At 50.6% G+C, this 20,293-nt stretch overlaps 2 protein-coding genes across 4 annotated transcripts in view; one reads left to right on the top strand and one right to left on the bottom strand.

Moving 5' to 3' along the window:
- Positions 1 to 2,749: 2,749 nt before the first annotated feature.
- On the bottom strand, positions 2,750 to 11,217 carry CYB5R2 (cytochrome b5 reductase 2). 2 transcript variants are annotated; one of them, XM_086678078.1, is made up of 9 exons: positions 11,085 to 11,217; positions 10,079 to 10,219; positions 9,731 to 9,803; positions 7,075 to 7,181; positions 6,669 to 6,798; positions 5,987 to 6,070; positions 5,170 to 5,255; positions 3,934 to 4,033; positions 2,750 to 3,029 (listed from the first exon to the last, which is right to left on the bottom strand). In XM_086678078.1, exons 2-9 carry the CDS (start codon positions 10,151 to 10,153, stop codon positions 2,857 to 2,859), a joined length of 828 nt encoding a protein of 275 aa, XP_086534204.1. In that variant the 5' UTR covers positions 10,154 to 10,219; positions 11,085 to 11,217; the 3' UTR covers positions 2,750 to 2,856. The 2 variants fall into 2 exon arrangements, with proteins under 2 accessions (XP_086534204.1, XP_086534203.1); XM_086678077.1 differs by lacking the exon at positions 11,085 to 11,217 and adding an exon at positions 10,723 to 10,849.
- Positions 11,218 to 11,587: 370 nt separating this feature from the next.
- Positions 11,588 to 20,293, top strand: part of LOC112865977 (olfactory receptor 5P4) — a 47,334-nt gene continuing 38,628 nt past the window's right edge. The window contains exons 1-2 of one of the 2 annotated variants that reach the window (XM_086678057.1): positions 11,588 to 11,831; positions 13,881 to 15,497. The gene's annotated coding sequence lies outside the window, so the exon portion shown is untranslated. Of the gene's footprint in view, positions 11,832 to 12,357; positions 15,498 to 20,293 lie in introns of those variants that run through there. The other variant, XM_086678058.1, reaches the window with a different exon arrangement.

Here is a 20,293-nt window from a genome sequence, read left to right as displayed (position 1 = left end):
TGCGGTTGTCTGATCAAATGGCTCCCCCCAGTGGACAGTGCTTGCTTACCCCAAACCAACGGTTCCACCGCCACTCGCCATCTTCCCAGAGCATCCTGTTCCCCTGGGGTGTCTCCTACCTCACCCCACGTGCCCCAGCCATACTGTCCCGCCCAAACGGTCTCCCCACTTGGCAGAGCCCCGTCCTCTTCCTCCCTGTGGTGGCTTGGGCCTCCTCTCTCCTCTGATTTCCAAAGCTGGTCTCCTCCTTGGTCCATCACCTTCCCAATTGGTCCCTCCAAAGGTTCTCTACCTTACCCCCAGAGTGGCCTTCCCAAAGCACTGTTTTGATCCTGTTACCTTTATGCTAAGAACACCTCAGTTCCAGAAGCCAGAGTAGAGTTCCAAAGCCTTTGCTAGCACCCAAGGCCGTTCAGAAGCCACTCTGTAGCCTGTGTCTCTGCGTTTCCCCCACCGTGGGACCTACTTTTCCCCCGTGGTCCCCTTCACAAGACCCAGCATGACACCACTTCTTTCAGGAAGCCTTCACTGATGTGTTGGTTAGAGGTCCCTGTGTCCCACTGTGTAGTCTGCCCTTGAGCCCGAGCCCTTCCTGGCTCACCCTGAAGTACTGTGTCTTCCTTTCCATAGCCTCTCAGCACAAACTCACCAAGCAACCTGCTATGCGTGGGCTCCTGTACAGACCGGAATAAGAGCCAATGCTGGTCCTTAGACTGCTTAGGGGCTCCATGCTGCCAAGTTCCCCATCCACCCACCCCTTCATATGTGCGGGTTAAGCATGTTCCATGCCAGGCTAAGAAGGGCTACAGATACAGACAGGCATGAATGTCAAGGTGCTTGTCTGAGGGTGCTGATGGTCTAGTGGGGGGTGCACATCTGTTTCAAACAGGTGTGTGCTGAAAGTTACAGAGGCTCCAGTAGAAGTCTCTACAGCCTGAAAGAACAAGGTGTCCTTTTTAATGGAGAGCTGGGGGAGGGGACTGAAAACGACTTGGATTTCAGAGATGAATCAGGTTCCCCAAGGGTGCCAGAGGGGAAAGGCATTCCAGGCAGATGGACGTGGAACATGCCAGCACATCCCAGGAAGTGCCCAAAGTTGCTAAAACCAGAGAACAGTTTCTCAACCTCTGCGCTGCTGTCACTTAGGGCTGAATAATTTGTCGTGATGGGGGCTGGTTTGTGTGTTGTAGGAGGTTTCGCGGCATCCTCTACCCCTGTCTGGCAACAGCATGCCGCCTCTGGTTGTGACAACCGAAAATGTCTCCAGACTTTGCCAAATGTTCTGTGGGGGGGCAAAACTGCCCCCTAGCTGAGAGCCACTGGGCCACAGAATGGGGTAAAAGTGGGAGGCCCAGGGAAGGAAAAATCTGGTGAAGTCAGCTGGAGTCAGATCAGGAAAGGCCCTGTGAGCCAGGTCCCTGTGATTTATCCTGGAGACACAGGTGGCCAGATGGGGACTAGTGAAAGCAGGGACAAGCATGGGAAGATGTGTGTTAGAGAAAAATATCTGTGAGTAGGCTCTTCCTCACCCTATAGCGCCTGGCAGAGTATCTTTCCCCAAGTAGGGGATTCGCTGAGGGGGCGCTGAACATACAAATGAGTGAAGGCTCACCGCCCCCAGCCCCGCCACCGTGGCGCCCCTACTGGCCCTCAGGGGATCATCCCTGTAGGCAGGGCATAGCTGCACTTAAGTGAAATCTCTAGAGCCGTTTTCCTTTGTCCTGTACCCACCCCCACCCTCCCCCCCGCCCCATCCCCCCCCCCCCCCACACACACACATGGTGACACCAGGTTGCAGTAACACTACCATCCAGTTTCTGTAGAAAGGCAATGTCTTGGATTAAACACAGCCGGGTCTGAAGCCCACCCCTGCCACCTCCTGTTGGAATGACCTGGGGGCAATAACTTCATCTTGGAGCCTCAGTTTTCTCCTCTGTAACTTGGAGAATAACTCCCCCCGTAGAATCTCTGGATTGTTATGAGAATGATGAGAAGTAAAGTGCAGAAAGGTTCTACCCACTCAGAGTAACAGAGGAGCATATCAGCCTGGCCAGGAACAGCAGAGGCCATCGTGGTCACTTGTATGATTTGGGTTTAGCAACGTGAAGGATTTAAGGAATAGCTCCTGGAGCCTACTCTTGTTTGCAAATTCAGAAGCTGCTATATTAACCACCCTGGGCACCATACTGGGATGCTAGGAAAACCACAGCCCTGGCCTGTGGTTTGTTGCATAAAGCCCAGGAGTCCAGCATTCCTGGAGCCTGCCTACCCTGTGGATTTACTACTACCCTAATACATTTGAACATCATTCCCACTTCAAGGGTCTGCCACAAAGGAAGGAAGGATGCACGTGGAGGGTGCCTAGGCCCTCCAGTAGGTCTGGCCTTAAACACAGAACACTCTGAAGAGGGGTGTTCAGGAGACAGATTGGAAGCTGACGTGACCCCACTTGGATTCTTCTGGAATTCTGCCCCTGCACTTTCGCCAGTCCTGACCTCCTTGGGACAGAGAACAGTTCACATGTAGGGCTGGCCAAGGCCTTCTAACCTTCTAAAACTGCCTAGCAGGTGTCCCACAAGCCCCATCTCATGAGCTGTCTGCTTTGGACTGAAACTTATCTCACTAAACTATGGGAAAAGCTACGAATTGAGCCTCCCAAGCAAGGCGGTCTCAGAAACCAGCTTATCTCCAACCCTGTGAATGCTGCTTTGTAGGCCCACACCCAGAAAAAGAGCGATGTGCCCAAGGATGCATTACAGGCATTTGTGAACACACGCCACTTTAATGTGCTGAGGCAGAGCTCACTCTGAAACAGAGGAAAGGGACCAGGCAGATTTGCTAAGAGCAAGGGAGGTATTAGTAAGTAAAAATCATGTCCTTGGTATAACCCAGTTTCTCCAGATTAGGGTGAGCGGCTGTCTGGATCAGGGGCAGGGGTCCACACACCAGGATGAACGTGGACTGCCCGGGAGGAGGGAGGTGCTCCTTGATCATGTTGGCGGTGATGTAGCCTGAGCTGTACTTCCAGCCTGAGATGAAGCAGAAGTAGAAAAAATCTGTGGGGGTGCCAGGTGGAGTCCCTGACCCCAAGCCTCCTGCCTGGCCTCCCTAGAGAAGGAACCCAGGCTGCTCTCCAAGACTTAGAAGCCTGCGTTGCTGTTCTCTGCAGAGAAGCTGCAAAGTCAAGGACCTGGTAGGCTCAGGCAGCCTTCAGAAGTGTCCACCCCCAGATCCCAGGCTCACTGCTGGGACTCTGAGGCCCCCAGCAGGTGTCTGATGCTGCCGGCACTGTCAGGGATGGAGAACACAATAGTGGGGTGTGGTCTGAGTCACGGCAGAGATCTGGGGCCGCGATCTGGGGCCGTACAGACTGAGGTTTGTGGCTCAGTTGGGGGCGCCCTCTGCTGGGCAGTGAGCTATATGACAAGGCAGGTGCAGTTCAGCGCAGCAGGAGAGTGACAGCCACGGATGGTGGGCTGTGCGCGGTGGTAGCCACGTGCTGGCTAGGGTCGCAGCAGCTGGCTGGGGCTTAGCACGTGATGACTGCTATCCAGGAGAGGCCGGGTGGTAAGGGAGAAGGGGTCACTGGCTCTATTAGATGCCACGTGTGTGCTATCTCTGTGGGATGCTGTATCAAGTGTAGCATGGAGTGGGTGTTCAGACTGACCCAGTGACTCAGTGTCCCTCTGAGTCCCTCCTGAGGTTCAGTGCGTATATGGACTGCTGCTGAGATATCACACACATGCCCTTGAGTGCTCTCACAAACAGGTCATCCCAAATCCTCTCTCCCTCAAATCCCTCCATTTCCCATGCAGAGACAGAGCTGAAGGTCTCAGCCCTCGAGCACAGATCCAAAAACCAAACCCAGGGACCAGTTCCTGAGGTGGGTCAAAGGTTGGAGCTAACCCACAGTGGGGACAATGGGGATCGTACCAACAGGAGGCCTGTCCAGGGTGTACCACAGGCTGAACTGTTCCGGGCGAGTTCTGGCAACTTCTTCAAGCTCTTTTCTCACCAAGATATCCTCCTCTGTCTAGAAAATAAGGAACGTGAGCAAAGCCCCTCCAGGGACATCCTGCTTGTCCCCCACACTGGGCACACGGGTCAGCACACGTCTGCCCAAGCTGCCACTGCTCTAGTTGGATGCTGTCACCACGGCTCCTGGGGCAAATGAAGGTTCTGCGGCACTTCCTGCACTACCAACCCTCTCTCGTGGGTGGAGGAGGTGGGCTGTGCGGCAGAGGCGGTGACTGTCCTCAGCTGGAAGGACACGGCTGAGCACAGGTGCACAGGCTGGGTGGCCTCGTTCTGACGGCCCAGCCCCCCACCCCCATCCACACTGAGCACCAGGCTATCCTGCCGGGCTGGACCGAGCTTAGTGTGGGCCCAGGACCTCTCGCAGGGAGTGCAAGGGGCGAAGGCCGTAATACGGAAAGAAGATCGCACCTAACACCACAGCACTGGAGAGCTACGGGACAGGAAAGCAAAGGCTGGAGCTTCATCTGGGGAAAGGGAGCCAAAGCCACGAGAAACCTGTGCCAGGCCCAGAGGTACCACACAGAGGACCTGGATCTCAAGACTCTTCACAGTTCCTGCACCAGCAATCCTACTCCTGGGATTCTGTTTAAGAAAATAATCTAAAAGGCATCAAGCCTAGGCTATATTGTTCATCACTATATACGTTACAACTGGGAAAACTGAAAACAATCTGAAGGCAGAAGATGTAGTAAATTATGGTGCAACTTGGTACAGACTGATGAAAATATGTACAAAGAGTTTTGACGAGAAGAAAGTGCCTGTGTGGTAATGCTGGGTGAAAAAACAAAACTGTGTTATAGATGTAATTGCAAATATATGGCATGTATAGAAAAAAAAAAGTCATATTTATTTTTGTATTTTCTGAAATTTCTACTGAGGGCATCTATGACTTTATACTCAGAAAACCAGAATTACATATTAAAGGAAGGAAAGCTTAGTACGTAAAGTGGCTGGGGGAAGAGTTAAAAACAAAAACCAAAAACAACCGAAAAACCAGGCCCCCTCCCCCAAGGCCGCAGGCACCCCAGCAGCGAGAGAGCTCAGTCGGGGGGAGGTATGAAGGCAGAGGCCCCTCTCAGCAAACATTCCATCCCACCCCTGCAAGCTCAGGGCTGATTCGGCAGAGCTGACCTGGTTGGCAAAGATGAGGGACATCCTGGTCCTGTCGTCGGGGTTCTTGGTGATGTGACGAATGAGCTGCAGCATGGGCGTAATCCCTGGAATAGTAGCAGGTGGGACACAGCTAGCCGCTCTCTCTCCCTCTCTGCTGCCCACAGTCCCTGGTCTGCAGCCCCTTAACAGTCTTCCTTAGCCACAATCCTACTTTTCTCATGTCTGCCCCCAAAACTCAAAGTGGAAGACCACCCCTCCTTTTGGTTTCCCCTTCCAATGCAACAGTAAATCGAAAGGCCCTTTCTTGTTTTCCTGTGGCAAGATGGAAGGAGACTGGCTCGGAACTGAAAGTGGGCTGCACACCCAGCTCCCTCACTTGCTGTCTGACCGTGGTCAGTCACGTGCCTGGCTGCGTGTCCCCATTTGTAAAAAGAGAACGACAAGTAAATGTGTTCATTTTACGAGTGCCCGTTGTGGTGCCTGGCACATTGTAGGTGTTCCCACGTTCCATTCTTTCAGGCATTCATTTTCAAGGGATGGGGAGCATCAGGCTTGACCTGGATCCAGGAGCCCTTGGGGGACCATGTGTGGGCCTACTCAGCTCGGTCCCCAGACCTTTCTATGGTCCCCAGCATGACTTCCTGGGGCAGCCACCATGTTGAGTAAGGGGAGCAGGGCACACGAGGTTGGTTTCCAGGCCTATCATCAACCTTGCACTTCCATCTAAAACAGCTAGGAAAGGGTCTCCCACACCACCCCTTCTAGCATCAAATGAGTCCAAAGTTAAAAAGGTCTGGGGACCCACCCTGTGGCTGAAGCCCCAGAAGCCTCTTACCTGTGCCCCCAGCAATCATTCCCAGGTGACTGACCACCTTTTCTTCAGGGTCACTTGTTTTGTATGGTTTGATTGAAAACTTCCCTGGAAACACAGAGGATACTTCTGACTTCTGCAGCTCTTGCCTGAGAGCTTACAAAAGATCCCAGACGCTCCTTGGGACCCCCAGGAGGAAAGTCCACCTGAGGAAGTGGCCACACCATTCTAAACCAGAAAAGCAAGTCGGTGTGCCCCGTTCCACCAGTCCCCGTGCCCTGGTGCACAAAGTGGAAACAGAGGCTGGGCTTCTTTGAGGACTCACTAGACCTTTTCTTCTGAGGAAGGAGAGGGGCACAGTGAAATTAAATGGAGCCTCGCAGAGCACTGAGCCACAGCAGTGAAAGAGTGAGTCGGTGGTGAACATGTGAGTAAGTGAGCGAGTGTGGATGGCATCCATCTATCCATTCTTCAGCATTAGCGGGTACCTCTTATGTATCAGGCGTTGTGCCGGACAGTCAGTGATGAGGAAAAACCCCAGCACTCCCCTACCATAACAAAGCTTACAATCTCATAAAGTGTGTGTGTTGAATGAATGTATGAAGACTTTAAGGACAAGTGCACATGACCCAGACATGAGACGTTTTCTAGAACAACCACAGGAATCTTCTTCCCAGCAGGAAGTCCAGCATAAACCCCCTAGTACCTGGCTCATGATAGAACAGGCGACCGGTGGGCCCTCGAAAAAGGACGGTGTCCCCAATTTTCATGTTCTCCAAGTACTGAGTCATCTTCCCCCCTTCTGGATAATTGGGGTGTACATTTTTGAAGTAGACCTGAAAAAATAAAGCAGCCTGTTTTTCACACACGCAGACTTGAGGTCACAGCTGCATACAACTAAAAATTCCATTTGCCACTGGAAACCTTGCAGAGAAAATCCTCTGTGCTCACAGTTGCTCTAAGCACCCCCTGAAGACTTGGCCAAATCAACAGCTTCACTGTTAAATGACAGTGCCGGAAAGCCCTTCCCAGGACACGAGTCCCCTCTTCACCCTACCACCTTTAATAGGCTTGTGAGGGTGAGGCAGGTGGACCCAGTAGGCACCATTTACCTTTATAATCAAGTCCACAAAGCCTTGGTCATCATCACTGGACACAGGCGTGTAAGCCCTGACCACCAGAGCACCATCAATTCTGGCCAAGAGATGGATGTAGTTACCTGCAGAAAAAGCATGCAGTGTTAAATGTGAGCACAGCCAACCTAAACAGGATCCAGGATTCCCATAAAGGACTTGGCTTCAGGGAAGTGGGTGCATGTGGCAGGGTGCATGGGAGCACGGCCAAGCAGAGGAGGAGTCCAGATCCAGGAGGCCTGGGTCCTAGACCTGCCCTTGTCACTCTGCATGCTACCCTGGGCAAGTCACTTCACCTCTCTGGGTGAGTGGGGACGATATGCCTGCCCTGCCCCCATCCCAGGGGAGCTGTGAGCTTCGTGTGAATGCACACTCATCAAAATATTCTGTGGAACAGGAAGACCTCATTAAAGTTGGAGGCTGAGTATTAAAAGTAATAGGAGTGTTTCCCTTTTAAATATTTTTTGATGTTTATTTTTGAGGGGGGGGGGTGGGGAAGGTCCAGAGAGAGAGGGAGACACAGAATCCGAAGCAGGCTCTAGGCTCTGAGCTGTTGGCACAGAATCAGATGCAGGGCTCAAACTCACAAACGAAGAGATCATGACCTGAGCTGAAGTCGGATGCTTAACCAACTGAGCCACCCAGGCATCCCAGGAGTGTTTCCCTTTTAAAGCAAAATATGTTGCCTTCACAAAGTCATTTCTTCTTAGACTGAGTGGATCAGTGGGGTCTGTGAATGAATCATGACCCCCTCATCTGTCTCTTGCTGCTTGAGCCGCCCTAGACTCACAGGCATGCTGGGCCCCGGGATTTGGATACTGCAGACCAGGAGTTCTAGAAAGAGTGTTGTGTCTTTCTGGCCAATGGCTCTGCTCGAGGGGCAGCAGTAAAGTTTTGAGCCATGGAATTCTGCCCCTCCTGGGTAGAACCGAATGGACCAGGTATGGCTAGAGACCTACATATGGTGACAACCCAGTGTCACATAGTGGGTATGGCGACTCAGATGGTTGCTGGATCTAAAGTGGGAGCTTCAGTGACTAAGACAAGCAGTGGTGAGGGCAGGAGCTGCCATCAAGAGATGCTAAGAGACAGAGGCAAAATGAAGCTTTGTGCCATCCAAGGGAGTAGAAACTATGCACAGGAAAGATGGAGCAGAGGTGCAGACAGAAGCGGAGACCTGGGGAGACACAGAAAGGAGGAAGAGAAGGAGGAGAGGAGGAAGCCTTGAAAGTCCTCAGGGTCTGTGAGGAGGTCCTGAAGCCTGAGGTGCAAACACTCGGGGTTAAAAAAGGACAGGCGCTATACTGGAATTCAAATGAAGAGAAGAGAAAGGAAGGGAAGAAAGAAAAGACAGGCTCAATGACTCTGGCTGTGGCCTGGCTGGGCATCCGGGATGTGCAGAAATATATGCCTGAGGCAGTTTCCTTCTGAGAACAAATCTGAACCTGGAGACCTCAGATAGGCTCTTTCAGATGCAGCCAACCTGGGCCTGGCCTGGCAGTGTCCGTCCCCGGGGAAAACGGGGCTGCCTAGCAGGCCCCATTTCTAAGCTGCTGCATTTCCTCTGACCTGGAAAGCATCAGTGATCGCCGAGTCCTCATAGCAGACTCTCCCAGAAGCCTCTAAACTACCTGTCACACTAACTTTGCACCGCCTACACCAGGGCAGAGGAGAGGGTGGGTCATGGCAGATTCTAAGAAATTTCTATTCCTCGAAGTTTTTCATTCTTTTAGCCTTCTTGCCAACAGGACTCACCCCACAGACTAGGCAGAGGGCTGGAAGGCAGGCGGACACTGAGCTCTTGTGGATGGGGACAGAGAGAGGAAGCAGTGAGGAGGCTCAGGAGCCAGGCTGGCTGCCTGGTCACCTGAGGAGAGGTCAAGGTTTTGTAGGACAAGTAGGTCATGGATTAGGATCTCCACCAGGTTGGCAAGCAGCACTAGCAATTTGTACAAAGCTCTGAATCCCCAGGCTGTGGACCTAGCAGAGGATTTCTACCTCATCAACATGAAACTGGGTGTCTGGCGGTGGTACAGACCAGAAAGGGGGTAACTCGGAACTCTAAGACCTCTAGGGCTGGTATTCACAATGGGTCCCTCCTTGTGTGGATCTGAGGTCCCTGCTGAAAAGCCACACTATGTGGGGAAGACACACTTGACTCCCTCCTGCCTCTCCACAATTCTGGGCCTTTCTCCTGACTTCAGGGGAACATCAGTTCCTTCTACCCCTCACATGTACACAGCACTTGGCACTTTCTGAATTTTCTCATCCATCAGTCACTTTACCTTCACAACAACCCAAGCGGCGGACAGGCCTGGGAAACCCCATTTCATAGACTGAGGCACAGAGAGGTTGAAGGACTTGACTCAGGTTGCCCAGCAAGGAGCCTGTGATGAGATCCCAGACCTTCTGATTCTAGATGCACTTCCTTTCAATGCTGAGATATCACTTCTGTGTCAGCCCAAATCAAACAGTGAGAAAAGAAATGGACTGTCCCCAAGCCCATCTCCCTATCTCTCTTGAGCTCACGTGTCAGGAAAGATAACAAGGAGACTGCTACACCCCAGCTGAGTTTTTGAGAGGAGCAGAGTGCCTGCAAGGCCCAGTCCTGGCGATGATACTAAACCCCACTCACCTACAGGAAGCCCCAAGACATGGTCCGGTGAGGGCAGTCCAAAGCGGAACCTCCGGGTGTTGTGGCTGATTTGCTATAAAATAGAAAACAGAGGCAGACTGTCAGCTTTCTAGAAGCCTTTCTGGGCAACTAAGATGCCTGGGAAAGGAGCTCTGTTTGGGACTACCCCGGAACACACAGATGTACACACACACACACACACACACACATACACGCAGTGGGGAGCAAACTGGAGGCCCTGAAACTCTTGTCCCATTGCCCTGCCTTCCCAGCCAGCGCATCCCCCACCACTCTCGTGCTCTTCTCTTTCACAGGCTGACAATGGAAAGGGTGGGCTGACTCCATTACCTCTTTCTCAATCAAAGGCAGTGGGTACTTGGTTTCAGAGTCCTGTAGGGTGATACATCTCTTCCTTGAGTTCATGTTCCTCAGGGCCAACAGGAGCACTGTGACTCCAAGGACAGTGATGACAAGGAGCAGGGTTGGGTCCTAGCAGACAGTGTGAACAGGGCACCTCAGGTCCCGCCGGCCCCGGGGGAAGGACTGTGCTCAGGCACAGCAGTACCCTCCCACACCAAAGGCACAGAAGAAACCAGACAGAGGGAAAGGTAATAAAACAATGCAGGCTGAGCCTACAGTGGACCCGGAGGGTAGGGAGGGGTCAGCTGCACATCAGACCACGCCAAGCAGATGGCCAGGGAGTGCTAATGTCACCAGGCCAGCCCTTCCTGCCCATCTGCCTCCATCCTGGTTACATTCGAGGGTGCAAGTCCTGGGAGTCCCCTCCTTGAGGTGATGACACTGCTTCTAACCCACAATCTGGAACATGGTCCCAGTCCCCAACGGCAGAACTAGACGGGGATAAGCGCTGACTCCTCCAGGAGGTGGCTGCTGCTAGGCAGGGATGGGGCTCACTTCCCCGCTACTCCCCTATCCAGGCGGGGTTGGGGTGGGGTGAGTACCTTCGATCTGGGGGGGGGGGGGGCGCTTACCTTAGCGCCTCGGGACACGCCAGCACCCTCCAAGGCAGGTGAAGGAGGCCTGGACTCTCACCGGCAGCCACTCCGCCAGGCTCCCGCCCCCGCCCCCGCCCCCGCCCCCGCCCCCGCCGCCCGCACTGCCAGCCTGGCCATCGCCCAGCCAGCCGTCGCGGGACCGGGGAAGGGCCGCGGGCTCCCTCTCTCGCCTGACGCTCCGCTCCCCGCCGCGCCACGCCTGCCCCGGCGCCGCTGGGGCCCGCCCCGCTCCCCGCCCCGCGCGGCGCCGACCGGCCGACGCCCTCGGCCGCCAGGCCCGCCCGGGGCCCCGTTGGACTCCCACGGCCTTGCCCCGCCGCCGCGCCCTGGGCACCCACCCGGAACGAGACGCCGAACAGGTCGTCGAAGTGGGGCTGGTTGCGAGGCGGCAGCGAGTCGGGTGCCCGCAGCTCCGCCTGGCGGACGCGGAGGCCTCGAAGCCGCGGCCGGCGACGCGCGCCCGGCCACTCCCGCTTACCCCCACACCGCGCGCCCCACCGTGGAGCACCCCGCGCGCCCCCCGTGGAACCCCCCGCGTACCCCACCTCTCACCGTCCCCCGCGCGACCCCGCCGTGGAGCCCCTCGCGTAGCCCCCCACGCACCCCTCCCCACTAACCACCCCCCCCGCGCGCCTCCCCGTGGACCCCCCCCCGCGCGTCCCCCGTGGAAACCCCCCGCGTACCCTCCTACACCCCCTACCGCTCCCAGTCCCCCGCGCGAACCCCCGGGGAGCCTCTCGCGTACCCCCGCACCCCTCCCCGCTACCCCGCCCGCGCGCCCTCCCCCAGGACCCCCCTCCCCTGCACCCCCCACCGCTCACCCACCCCCCACCCCCTTGGCGCCCTAGGAGTTCCCTGTCGCGTGACTCTCTCTTTGCCCCACCCTGCCCCTAGGGGCCGCACGCGACTAGGGGCTGCCACTGCTGCGGGGTCCCCGTTCCCAGGGGCCATCCCTTGTTTATTCGTGGCCCCCTCTCCATCCTGCCCTTCTTCCTGCTCCCTCTGAGCAGCGCGGACGGAGAACCTCCTCTCTGCACCTTGTGGAAACTTTGCCAAGGCTGGAGGAAAGGAGGGGCGTCTGAGTGGTAAGAAGGGGATGCTGATAAAGGAAAGGGGAATTCAGGCCAATTCAAAGAGCACAGGAATATATCTGTTTGACGCACGTAAAGAGCTCCTACTCTGAGCCTGGTCTAGTGCTGGGTGTTTCCCCGAGGCGGAGATGTAATGGAGTTAAGACATTCGTTGCAACGTTCATTCATTCATTCATTCATTCTCCATTGGGAAAGAGACAGATAACAGGTACCCAACACCAGACCAATAGGAGGCAGAATGGCAGGCATAGATTAGGGGGGGTTCTCCACGGCACATTTCAGAACATTGGTAACCCTTCTCCCCCAATCAGTTCTCCCATTGCCCGTAGCAAAGGCAAATCCCTGCCTCCTGGACCTGAAGGGAGACAGAAAAACTGAGAAAGTAGATTCCCACCCCAACCCAACCCCAGCCCCCAAACATGCACCGGCACAGGCACGTACATGGTGGACGCTTCTAACATCTGCAGGTACTGAGATATTATCGCAGGATATCTTATTATTGACAACGTACTAAATGAAAATGATAACTTGTGAACCAAATATCATAGCTGAGGAGGTTGAACATTCTTCATATTTTTCCCCCATGGCAGTTCTTTTTCTGGAAAATAAAAATGCCTACTCATGACCTTGGCCCATTTTTCTCTTGAGTTGTTCTTTTCTTACTAATTTTTAGGAGTCTTTTATATATATTTTAGAGACCACGTCTTTGCCAGTTATATCAGTTACAAATATTTTCTCCTGTGGTACAACTTTCTTCTCTTTTGTTTCCTTTCTTTTGTCTTCTTTTCTTTATTTCTTTTCTTTTTCTCCTGCCTCCCTCCTCTCTTTCTTCTCTCTCCGTCTTTTGATGAATAGAAATTTGTAATTGCAGTGTAGTCCAATGTATCAATCTTTTGCCTTTATGGCTAGTGCTTTGTATGACCTGTCTATTCCTACCCAAGATCCTAAAGATAGTCTCTATTTTCTCTGACACACTTAAAGTGTTTCCTTTCACATTTGAGTCTCTCAACCACCTGGAAATGATTTCTGTATATGATGTGAAGCAGGGATCCAATTTAATTTTTTCCATATGGGTTATGTGTTGTCTCAGTAATATTGTTGAATTGCTCATACCTGGTCACTAACCCGCAACGCCACCCCTGTCATATATCAGCTTTCCCTTTGATCTCATTGCCCAGCCCCTCTGCCAATACCATACCGCTCTAATTACAATAGTTTATTACAACTGTTTATATCTTTCACTTATACTTTCATTGGGTCTCGGTTCAAATATCAGTTCTTTAGAGATGCCTGATCCAACCCCCCAATTTAAGTAGATGTACACATTACATGCTATTTCTGGCTTTTACTTCAGCTCGTAATATACATCCTGACTATTTAGTTGTAAATGGCTGACTCTCTGGAAGTTCCATTATGGCAGAGACCTTGTTTCTCCAGGGCTGAGCACAGTGACTGTCACATGGATGAATATACATAGCAAATGAATGAATGAATTCCTCTCTGCCCTGTAACATTTAACACCCTGCCTGGCACATGGTAGTGAGCCCCATAATGCTTAAGAGAACAGTCCTTCCCGTCAGTGCCCCTTTTTCGCTTACTTTGTCTCCGTAAGACATGTCCTCAGATGACATTCTACATATCTTACCTACTTGCTTACTCTTTCTCTCCCTCTACTACCATGTAAGCTCCATGAGGACAGGACTTGTTCTGTTTTAATTCCTGCTGTTTCCCAGACCTCAGAACAGTGCCTGGCAACTGGCGGATGCTCAGTAAATATGTATTGGATGAATGAATGAATGAATGAATGAACTTAATTTTCTCCATCTGATTCAATCAACTATTTTTGGGGGGAGGGGGGGCTTTGGAATCATTTTTCCTGTGGCTCTCTTAGTAGTTGCCTCTACCCTCCGTTCTCCCTTCTCATTTTCCCTCCATGTTACCAGAGAGGCAGCCCCCTTTGTTAATCTTGGAGCAGAATAAAGGCAGGCGTTTGTCTGGGCTTCCAGTAACTCTTAGAAGGCAATGCCTCCCCTCTCTCCTCAGCACCCCTGCGCACTCTAGATGCACCCTTTGCATGTTCACGTTCTGCCGCGTTTGGCTCCTCTTTTACTGCTCTCCCGAAACACACCATGAGCACACGTCTCACTCTCTAAATCCAGTGTGGTCCTAAGGCCTGACAACGAGTATGGGTTCACAAAATGCTGAAAAAAAAGAAAGAGTGAACATCTGTCACTGTTTTAGCCTGTATGAGGCTCTGCCTCCACAAAACCTTCTCCAGTGGGGGGACCAGCCACCTCCACTGCCGAGATTCCCCTGGGGAGGACTGATGCTGTGGCCAAATCAAAGCTTGAGGAGCCTATGCTCTCTAAACAATTTCCAGGCTGTTGTGGGCTTTTTGATTGCTTTTTGACCTTGAAAATGATTTAGTTCCATTTTATTCCTGAACGGATGGCCGCTTCTGAGGTCCTAGCTGTTAAGCCTAAATTGTGGTAGGTTGAACAATGAACTTCTCCAAATAGACTCACATCCTAAATCGTAGAACCTGTGAACACTGCCTTATGTGGCAAAAGCAGCTTTGTTACTATGATTAACTTCAAGATCTTGAGATGGGGACACAGTCCTGGATTGTCCAGTGGGCCTGACATGATCACAGTATTCCTTATGTGACAGAAGCAGGAAGAAATAGAGAAGGCAGTGTGATGCCAGAAGCAGCAGCTGGAGTGACCAGTTTTGAAGATGGAAGGAGGGTCCACAGACCAAGGAATGCAGGCAGGCTCTGGCATCGGAAAAACGCAAGAGAATGGATTTCCCCCCGAGAGCCTTTGGAAGCGACCAGCCCTGCTGATACCTTGACTTTAACCCAGTGAAACTGATTTTATACTTCTGGCTTCTAGAACTGTAAGAGAATACATTTGTGCTGTTCAAAGATAGCAAAGTTGTGGCAATTCGTTGTAGCAACAATGGGAAACTAATATACTAAATGAACCATTGTTTTGTCTCATAGGGCTTGTTTGTTTATACTTGGCTTTATTCCAGAAATATATTTCCTGTGATTTGGATCAGAAAAGCCAGGAATTGCTCCTCCCCTCTGGTGCTGATGCTCTTGTTGCTCTAACCCTGGGACTCTTTTCTCCCGTGAACCACCTCCCTCAGCAGCCTCCTGCTGCTACTCACGTCTTCAGCTTGTTTTCTCTGCCAGACCATATGAGCGGCCCACCCACTCCATCCCTTCCTCCTCACCCTGGCTCTGGCCTGTCCTTTGTGCATTGTGCAAAAATGTCATCCTGAACAAAGGGTCTCAGCAGACAAACCTAGTTGACTGGGGTGAGCTTTATGAGAGAACACTGATGGAGCACCTCACCCATTCCAAGCACCCAGTGCCATGACCAGTGTAAAACATTGCTTGAATTGGAGTTTCTTTGGTTTTCCTGTTTAAGGATTTCAAACTCAAGTGTCGTGATACCACCTGCTCAGAATTCCCCACCCTGCAGAATCAGAATTCTGCACCCTGCAGGTGGGCAGAGAACGATAGCAGCGCCTTGCTTTCTGGACCATCTTCAGCCTTGACTTGTAGAACCGAAGAAATGTGGCATGGAAAACCTTGCATTTACCTGGTGATCTGGGGCTGATATGGGCCTGACGGAGTAAAATGGTAGAAAGGTAAGAGTGTCCAGACACTGGGAATGAGAAGAACTTGCCAGACACAGTGTGTTTGGGAAGAGGCAAAAAATAGGTTGCAGAGTGCTATGCCCACTGTCCCGCCCACCCCCAGAGGAGTCCCGCCTGAGCAGCTACATCTGCAGAGCTACCCCAGCAATGCCAGTCAAGTCCCCCTCCAGTGTTTATAGCAATTGCTTCAACTCTTCCCCAACAGCATCTGTTCTGGCGGGGGCTGGGCTAGAGTGTCCAGACGGTAGCAATTTGTGAGTTCACAGCTTGGACTGTGGGGGCAACAGGGAGTAAATGGGGCAGCAGATGCAGTTTCCAGGGCAGATGGGTGGGGCTGCGAGCCTCAGATCTATAATTGGAGAAAGGCTGGCCTTTCGGAAGGGGGGGAAGGGAAAACGTCCAAAAGAGAGAAATGAAGGGAAGCATGCCCTTCTCCTCCTTGAACACAACCAGGACTTTGTTGGCTTACTAACTTCCAGAGACACACAGGGTCTACTACTACAGTGCAGACACTGGGTGGGCCTCAGTACCACCCAGGGCATTGTTTATAAATCCACGATTGAGGATAGTAGGGAACACTGGAGTCTGATCACATTGTTTAGGGTGCAGTATTCTGTGGATGGCTGTACCATGTGGCTATGGTTAGGAAAACTATGGTCTGAGCCATTGTATTATAGTCTATCCTAAAGATAGAGTTAACATGATATACGTATGCATGCAGCCTGAAAGAAGGGAAATCAGAGAGTGGGACGTCACTACTTATTTGGGCCAAAGGACTTGGTCACTGAGCTCCAGTTTTTTCCTCTGCAAAATTAGGGTTAATAATAGTACCTATTTCTCAGATTTACTGAGAGGATTGTAGGAGATAACGCATAGAAAGGATTTGGCCTAGAGTAAGTAAGAATTAGCTTTTATCTATGCAATCATTAGAGTTAGGTGGGAGTCATGTTTTAAGATTATTTGTTTATTTTGAGAGAGAGAGTGAGTGGAGGAGGGCAGAGGGAGGGGGATGAGAGAAAATCCCACGCAGGCTCCACCCTGTCAGCTCAGAGCCTGATATGGGACTTGAACTCACGGAACCTTGAGATGAAGACCTGAGCCGATACCAGGTGCTTAACCGACTGAGCCACCCAGGTGCCCTGGTGGGAATCATTTTTGTGTGATTTTTTTCTTTCCTCCATTTTAAACATAAGTGGTCACCTGGTCTTGTTGATTCCATGAACACAGTGTTTCTTGAACCTGTTTTTCCCTCCTGTCACTCTTGTAGTCCCCATCATATTTTATCTGGGCTCTTAATCTGTGCATCTCCTCAACTGTTTCCGGCCTCCACTCTCTCCTTCTCCATCCATCCTGTTGACTTCTTCTTTAGTCAGGTCTGATTTTGTTCTCCTCTACACTGAAATGGCAATCACTCCCTTCATCTGACTACAAGATAGAGTCCAACCTCCTTTCTACCAAAAGAAAGCCCTTCACAACTGAGACCTAGGCTGTAATTTTAAACAATCTCCCCAGTTCCCCCTGTCAAAGCACTGGCCACACAGAACGGCACCTTTTGCTGTAAATATCCCTCTGCTTAGCCTTTCTGATCCTTCATTCATATCAGTTCCCCTGAATGCAATGTGTTCCCTTTTCTGTTTACCTGAACATCATATGATTCTTTTAAGACCGAGCATAAATGTCTAATCCTTAGCTAAGCCTTCCCTGATAGTCCTAGGAAATCACTCCCTACTCTGTGCTCCCTCTACACTAGCGCCCACATCTGTTACAGCATTTATCCCCTTGTACTGGGGCAGCTGAACATGGCTCTCAAATCCTATTCAAGAAATCAGGGATTGCCTTCTATTTGCTTTCACATCCCCAGAGCCTAATTGCAAGTCTGGCAAGAAGATGGTGCTCCTTGAAGACTTGCATGTGACCATTTAAAAGAAAAAATGATCATTCGCTAGGGAAGGGTGGCTTAGCACCAGAGTGGTGTCGAATTAGCCACTGCTTCTCTAAGACAGACAGTGTAGGGGCAGGGGAAAAATCACTAGGCTTTTCTGAACTAGGTGTGGGCTCTGTCTCACTTAGCACTTGTGTCGCTCTGTCACTTCAATTTTATACGCCTCAGTTTCTTTTTATTTTTCTGGGCGTGGGGTAAGTGTCCTCACCTTTCACAGCACATTGGCCGTGTGAGAAGCAACTGACAGAAGGTGCATGAGGAAGGAGTCTGTGAAATACTGCAGAGAGGTAAAGTTCCAAGGACCCTGGTGTGAGGGCTCATCCCAGACCTGGATGACGGCCCCCATTCTGTGACTGTGAGTAGTCTCTCTCAGGCAGGCGGTTGGGATGAACATATTCATTGAACTGAAGCAGATTGGCCAGCTACAGTGGTGCCAAATCCTATTCCAAGGTGGTGCTGTAGGAGGCAGGGTGGAGTGAGTACCACGTGCTTGATGGAAGTTTTCTGATAAGAGAAAAGGAGCCTTAAATAGACCCAGTGAAGAAGGGAGGCGTATGGAGCTTGGGTGCTTCAACTCCCCTAAAGGAGGAAACAGCCTAAAGTTCAGGTGGTGGTCACCCTGTGGGATGGTGTCTGACTCACCCTTGTGTTGCAAGTGCCCAGCATGCCACCAGGTGGACATGGGCCTCAGGGAGCATTTCCTAAGTAACTGTTGTTCATTCTACAGTCTTGTTGGGGCTGGAAACAAGGAAAGGTTGGCCTACAGACAAATCTTCGGCAGTAGGCTTCCAGGAAAAGAAGAGGGCCTCCATTGTGAAGCTAGACCCGGTTGACAAACTTGGCATTGACTCTTGAATCCTCCCCTAGGGCTCTTACCTGAGGGGACTCTTTGGCCAGATCATGGATTCTTCCATTTACCACTCAGGCAGCTGCATGCTGCTCCTTGGAAAATAAGAGGAAAAAGAATCTCAGATATGGCTTCATTAAAATATGTGGGGTTATGGAGCACCTGGGTAGCTCAGTCCATTAAGCGAATGACTCTTGATTTCAGCTCAGGTCATGATCCAACAGCTCATAGGTTCGAGCCCCACATTGGGCTCTGCACTGACTGCACAGAACCTGCTCGGGATTCTCTTTTTCCCTCTCTCTCTCTGCCCCTCCCTCACTCATGCTCTCTCTCTCTCTCTCTCTAAATAAATAAATACTAAAAAAATAAATAAAATATGTGGGGTTAGGAGGTGGTTCTCTAAGGAGCCCTGCAATCAAAGAGATAGAAAGGCCACCATTTTGGCCATCGCAATGAAAGCAACAGCCAACCCTTCCAGTCGCAGGGCAAGGCTCCAGAGAATGTTCTCTCTTCCTTGTATGTAAAAGATTCTAGGGCTCAGAAACATGAAGCAATCTCTCTGACATCACTCGATGAGTTAAGAGCTCTAATGAGAGCATAATCAAGTCTTGCAGCTTCATTGTAATATCAGCATGGATTATAGCTGTGCCCATCAGTCATCTGCAGGAACTATCTCAGAGGCACGGTCCCCTGCCCCTGTTCAGCTTGTCTACCTAGGTCAGCTAAAATGATTCAGTAGGGTACAGAGGACAAGGGTTCAGAAAAAAAAAAAAAAAAAAAAAAAAACCATCTATCTTCTAAAATAAAAAGAAAATCTCTATAAAATGACCTAACAATAGATAGTCTAATTTTTTAAAATTATTATTTGAGAGAGAGAGAAAGAGAGAGAGAAGGTGAGGGGCAGAGAGAGAGGGAGAGAAAGAATCCCAAACAGGGTATCTGTCAGCACAGAGCCCAACATGGGGCTCAGTCTTACAACTCAGTCTCACAAACTGTGAGATCATAACTTAAGCTGAAATCAAGAGTTAGGCATTTAACTGACTGAGCCACCCAGGTGCCCCTAGATAGTCTAATCTTTTTTTAAAAGATTTATATAATATACAAAATTAGGAAAGTAGAAAATCATGCAAACACAGAGGTATTAATTATAAGGAAATGGTTTGTACAACTCAAAGTAAGTAGTAGGAAAATCTGAATATTATAGCTATTAGTAGGAGATTATAAGTTATCAAAATTGCCTGAAGGAGGGGCGCCTGGGTGGCGCAGTCGGTTAAGCGTCCGACTTCAGCCAGGTCACGATCTCGCGGTCCGTGAGTTCGAGCCCCGCGTCGGGCTCTGGGCTGATGGCTCAGAGTCTGGAGCCTGTTTCCGATTCTGTGTCTCCCTCTCTCTCTGCCCCTCCCCCGTTCACGCTCTGTCTCTCTCTGTCCCAAAAATAAATAAACGTTGAAAAAAAAAATTTGCCTGAAGGAGAAATTTTTAAACCTAAAAGACAGTAAGAATGAAGGAAATTGAGAAAGTTACCTTTAAGGCTTCAAGAAATAGATGTTTAATATATGTAATTACATGACATCATTATTTATCATTCTTATATTATACATTATATGCAAAGTATAGAGCAAGAAGGAAATTTCTCCAGTTCTTTTCATGAAGAACACTGATATCAAAGTCTGACAAAGGCAGACAAAAAGAAAGCTATAGGTCATCAGTTCTTAAACTTGTTGGTCGCAGGACACTTTTACACTTTAAAAAAAATCACTGAGAATCCTAAAGGTATTTGTTTATACAAGTTATATTTATCAGTAGTTAAATGTTAGAAATTAAAGCAGAAGCTTAAAAAATTATGTATTTGCTAATTTATTTAGGATAACCACAATAAAACCATTAAGTATTAGCATAAATAACATGTTCATTTAAGTAACTACATGTTTGTTTAGACATTACTCCCCTAAAGGGTAACTGCTATCCTGACATCTAATACTATATATTAGTTTTGAG

This window comes from Puma concolor, chromosome D1 (genome assembly GCF_028749965.1).
Source record: "Puma concolor isolate L17-30 chromosome D1, mPumCon1.1.hap2, whole genome shotgun sequence".
Lineage (NCBI taxonomy): Eukaryota > Metazoa > Chordata > Mammalia > Carnivora > Felidae > Puma > Puma concolor.
This window is presented reverse-complemented; position numbering and strand designations above follow the sequence as displayed.

What these genes read in the sequence shown, in the direction of transcription:
- CYB5R2 (XM_086678078.1), bottom strand. Translation starts at nt 10,153, where the DNA reads ATGAACTCAAGGAAGAGATGTATCACCCTACAGGACTCTGAAACCAAG. An exon ending in TTGTGGACTTGATTATAAAG is followed by an intron (nt 6,799 to 7,074) that starts GTAAATGGTGCC and finishes TTATTTTTTCAG; the next exon opens with GTCTACTTCAAAAATGTACA. An exon ending in AATGATTGCTGGGGGCACAG is followed by an intron (nt 5,256 to 5,986) that starts GTAAGAGGCTTC and finishes CTACTATTCCAG; the next exon opens with GGATTACGCCCATGCTGCAG.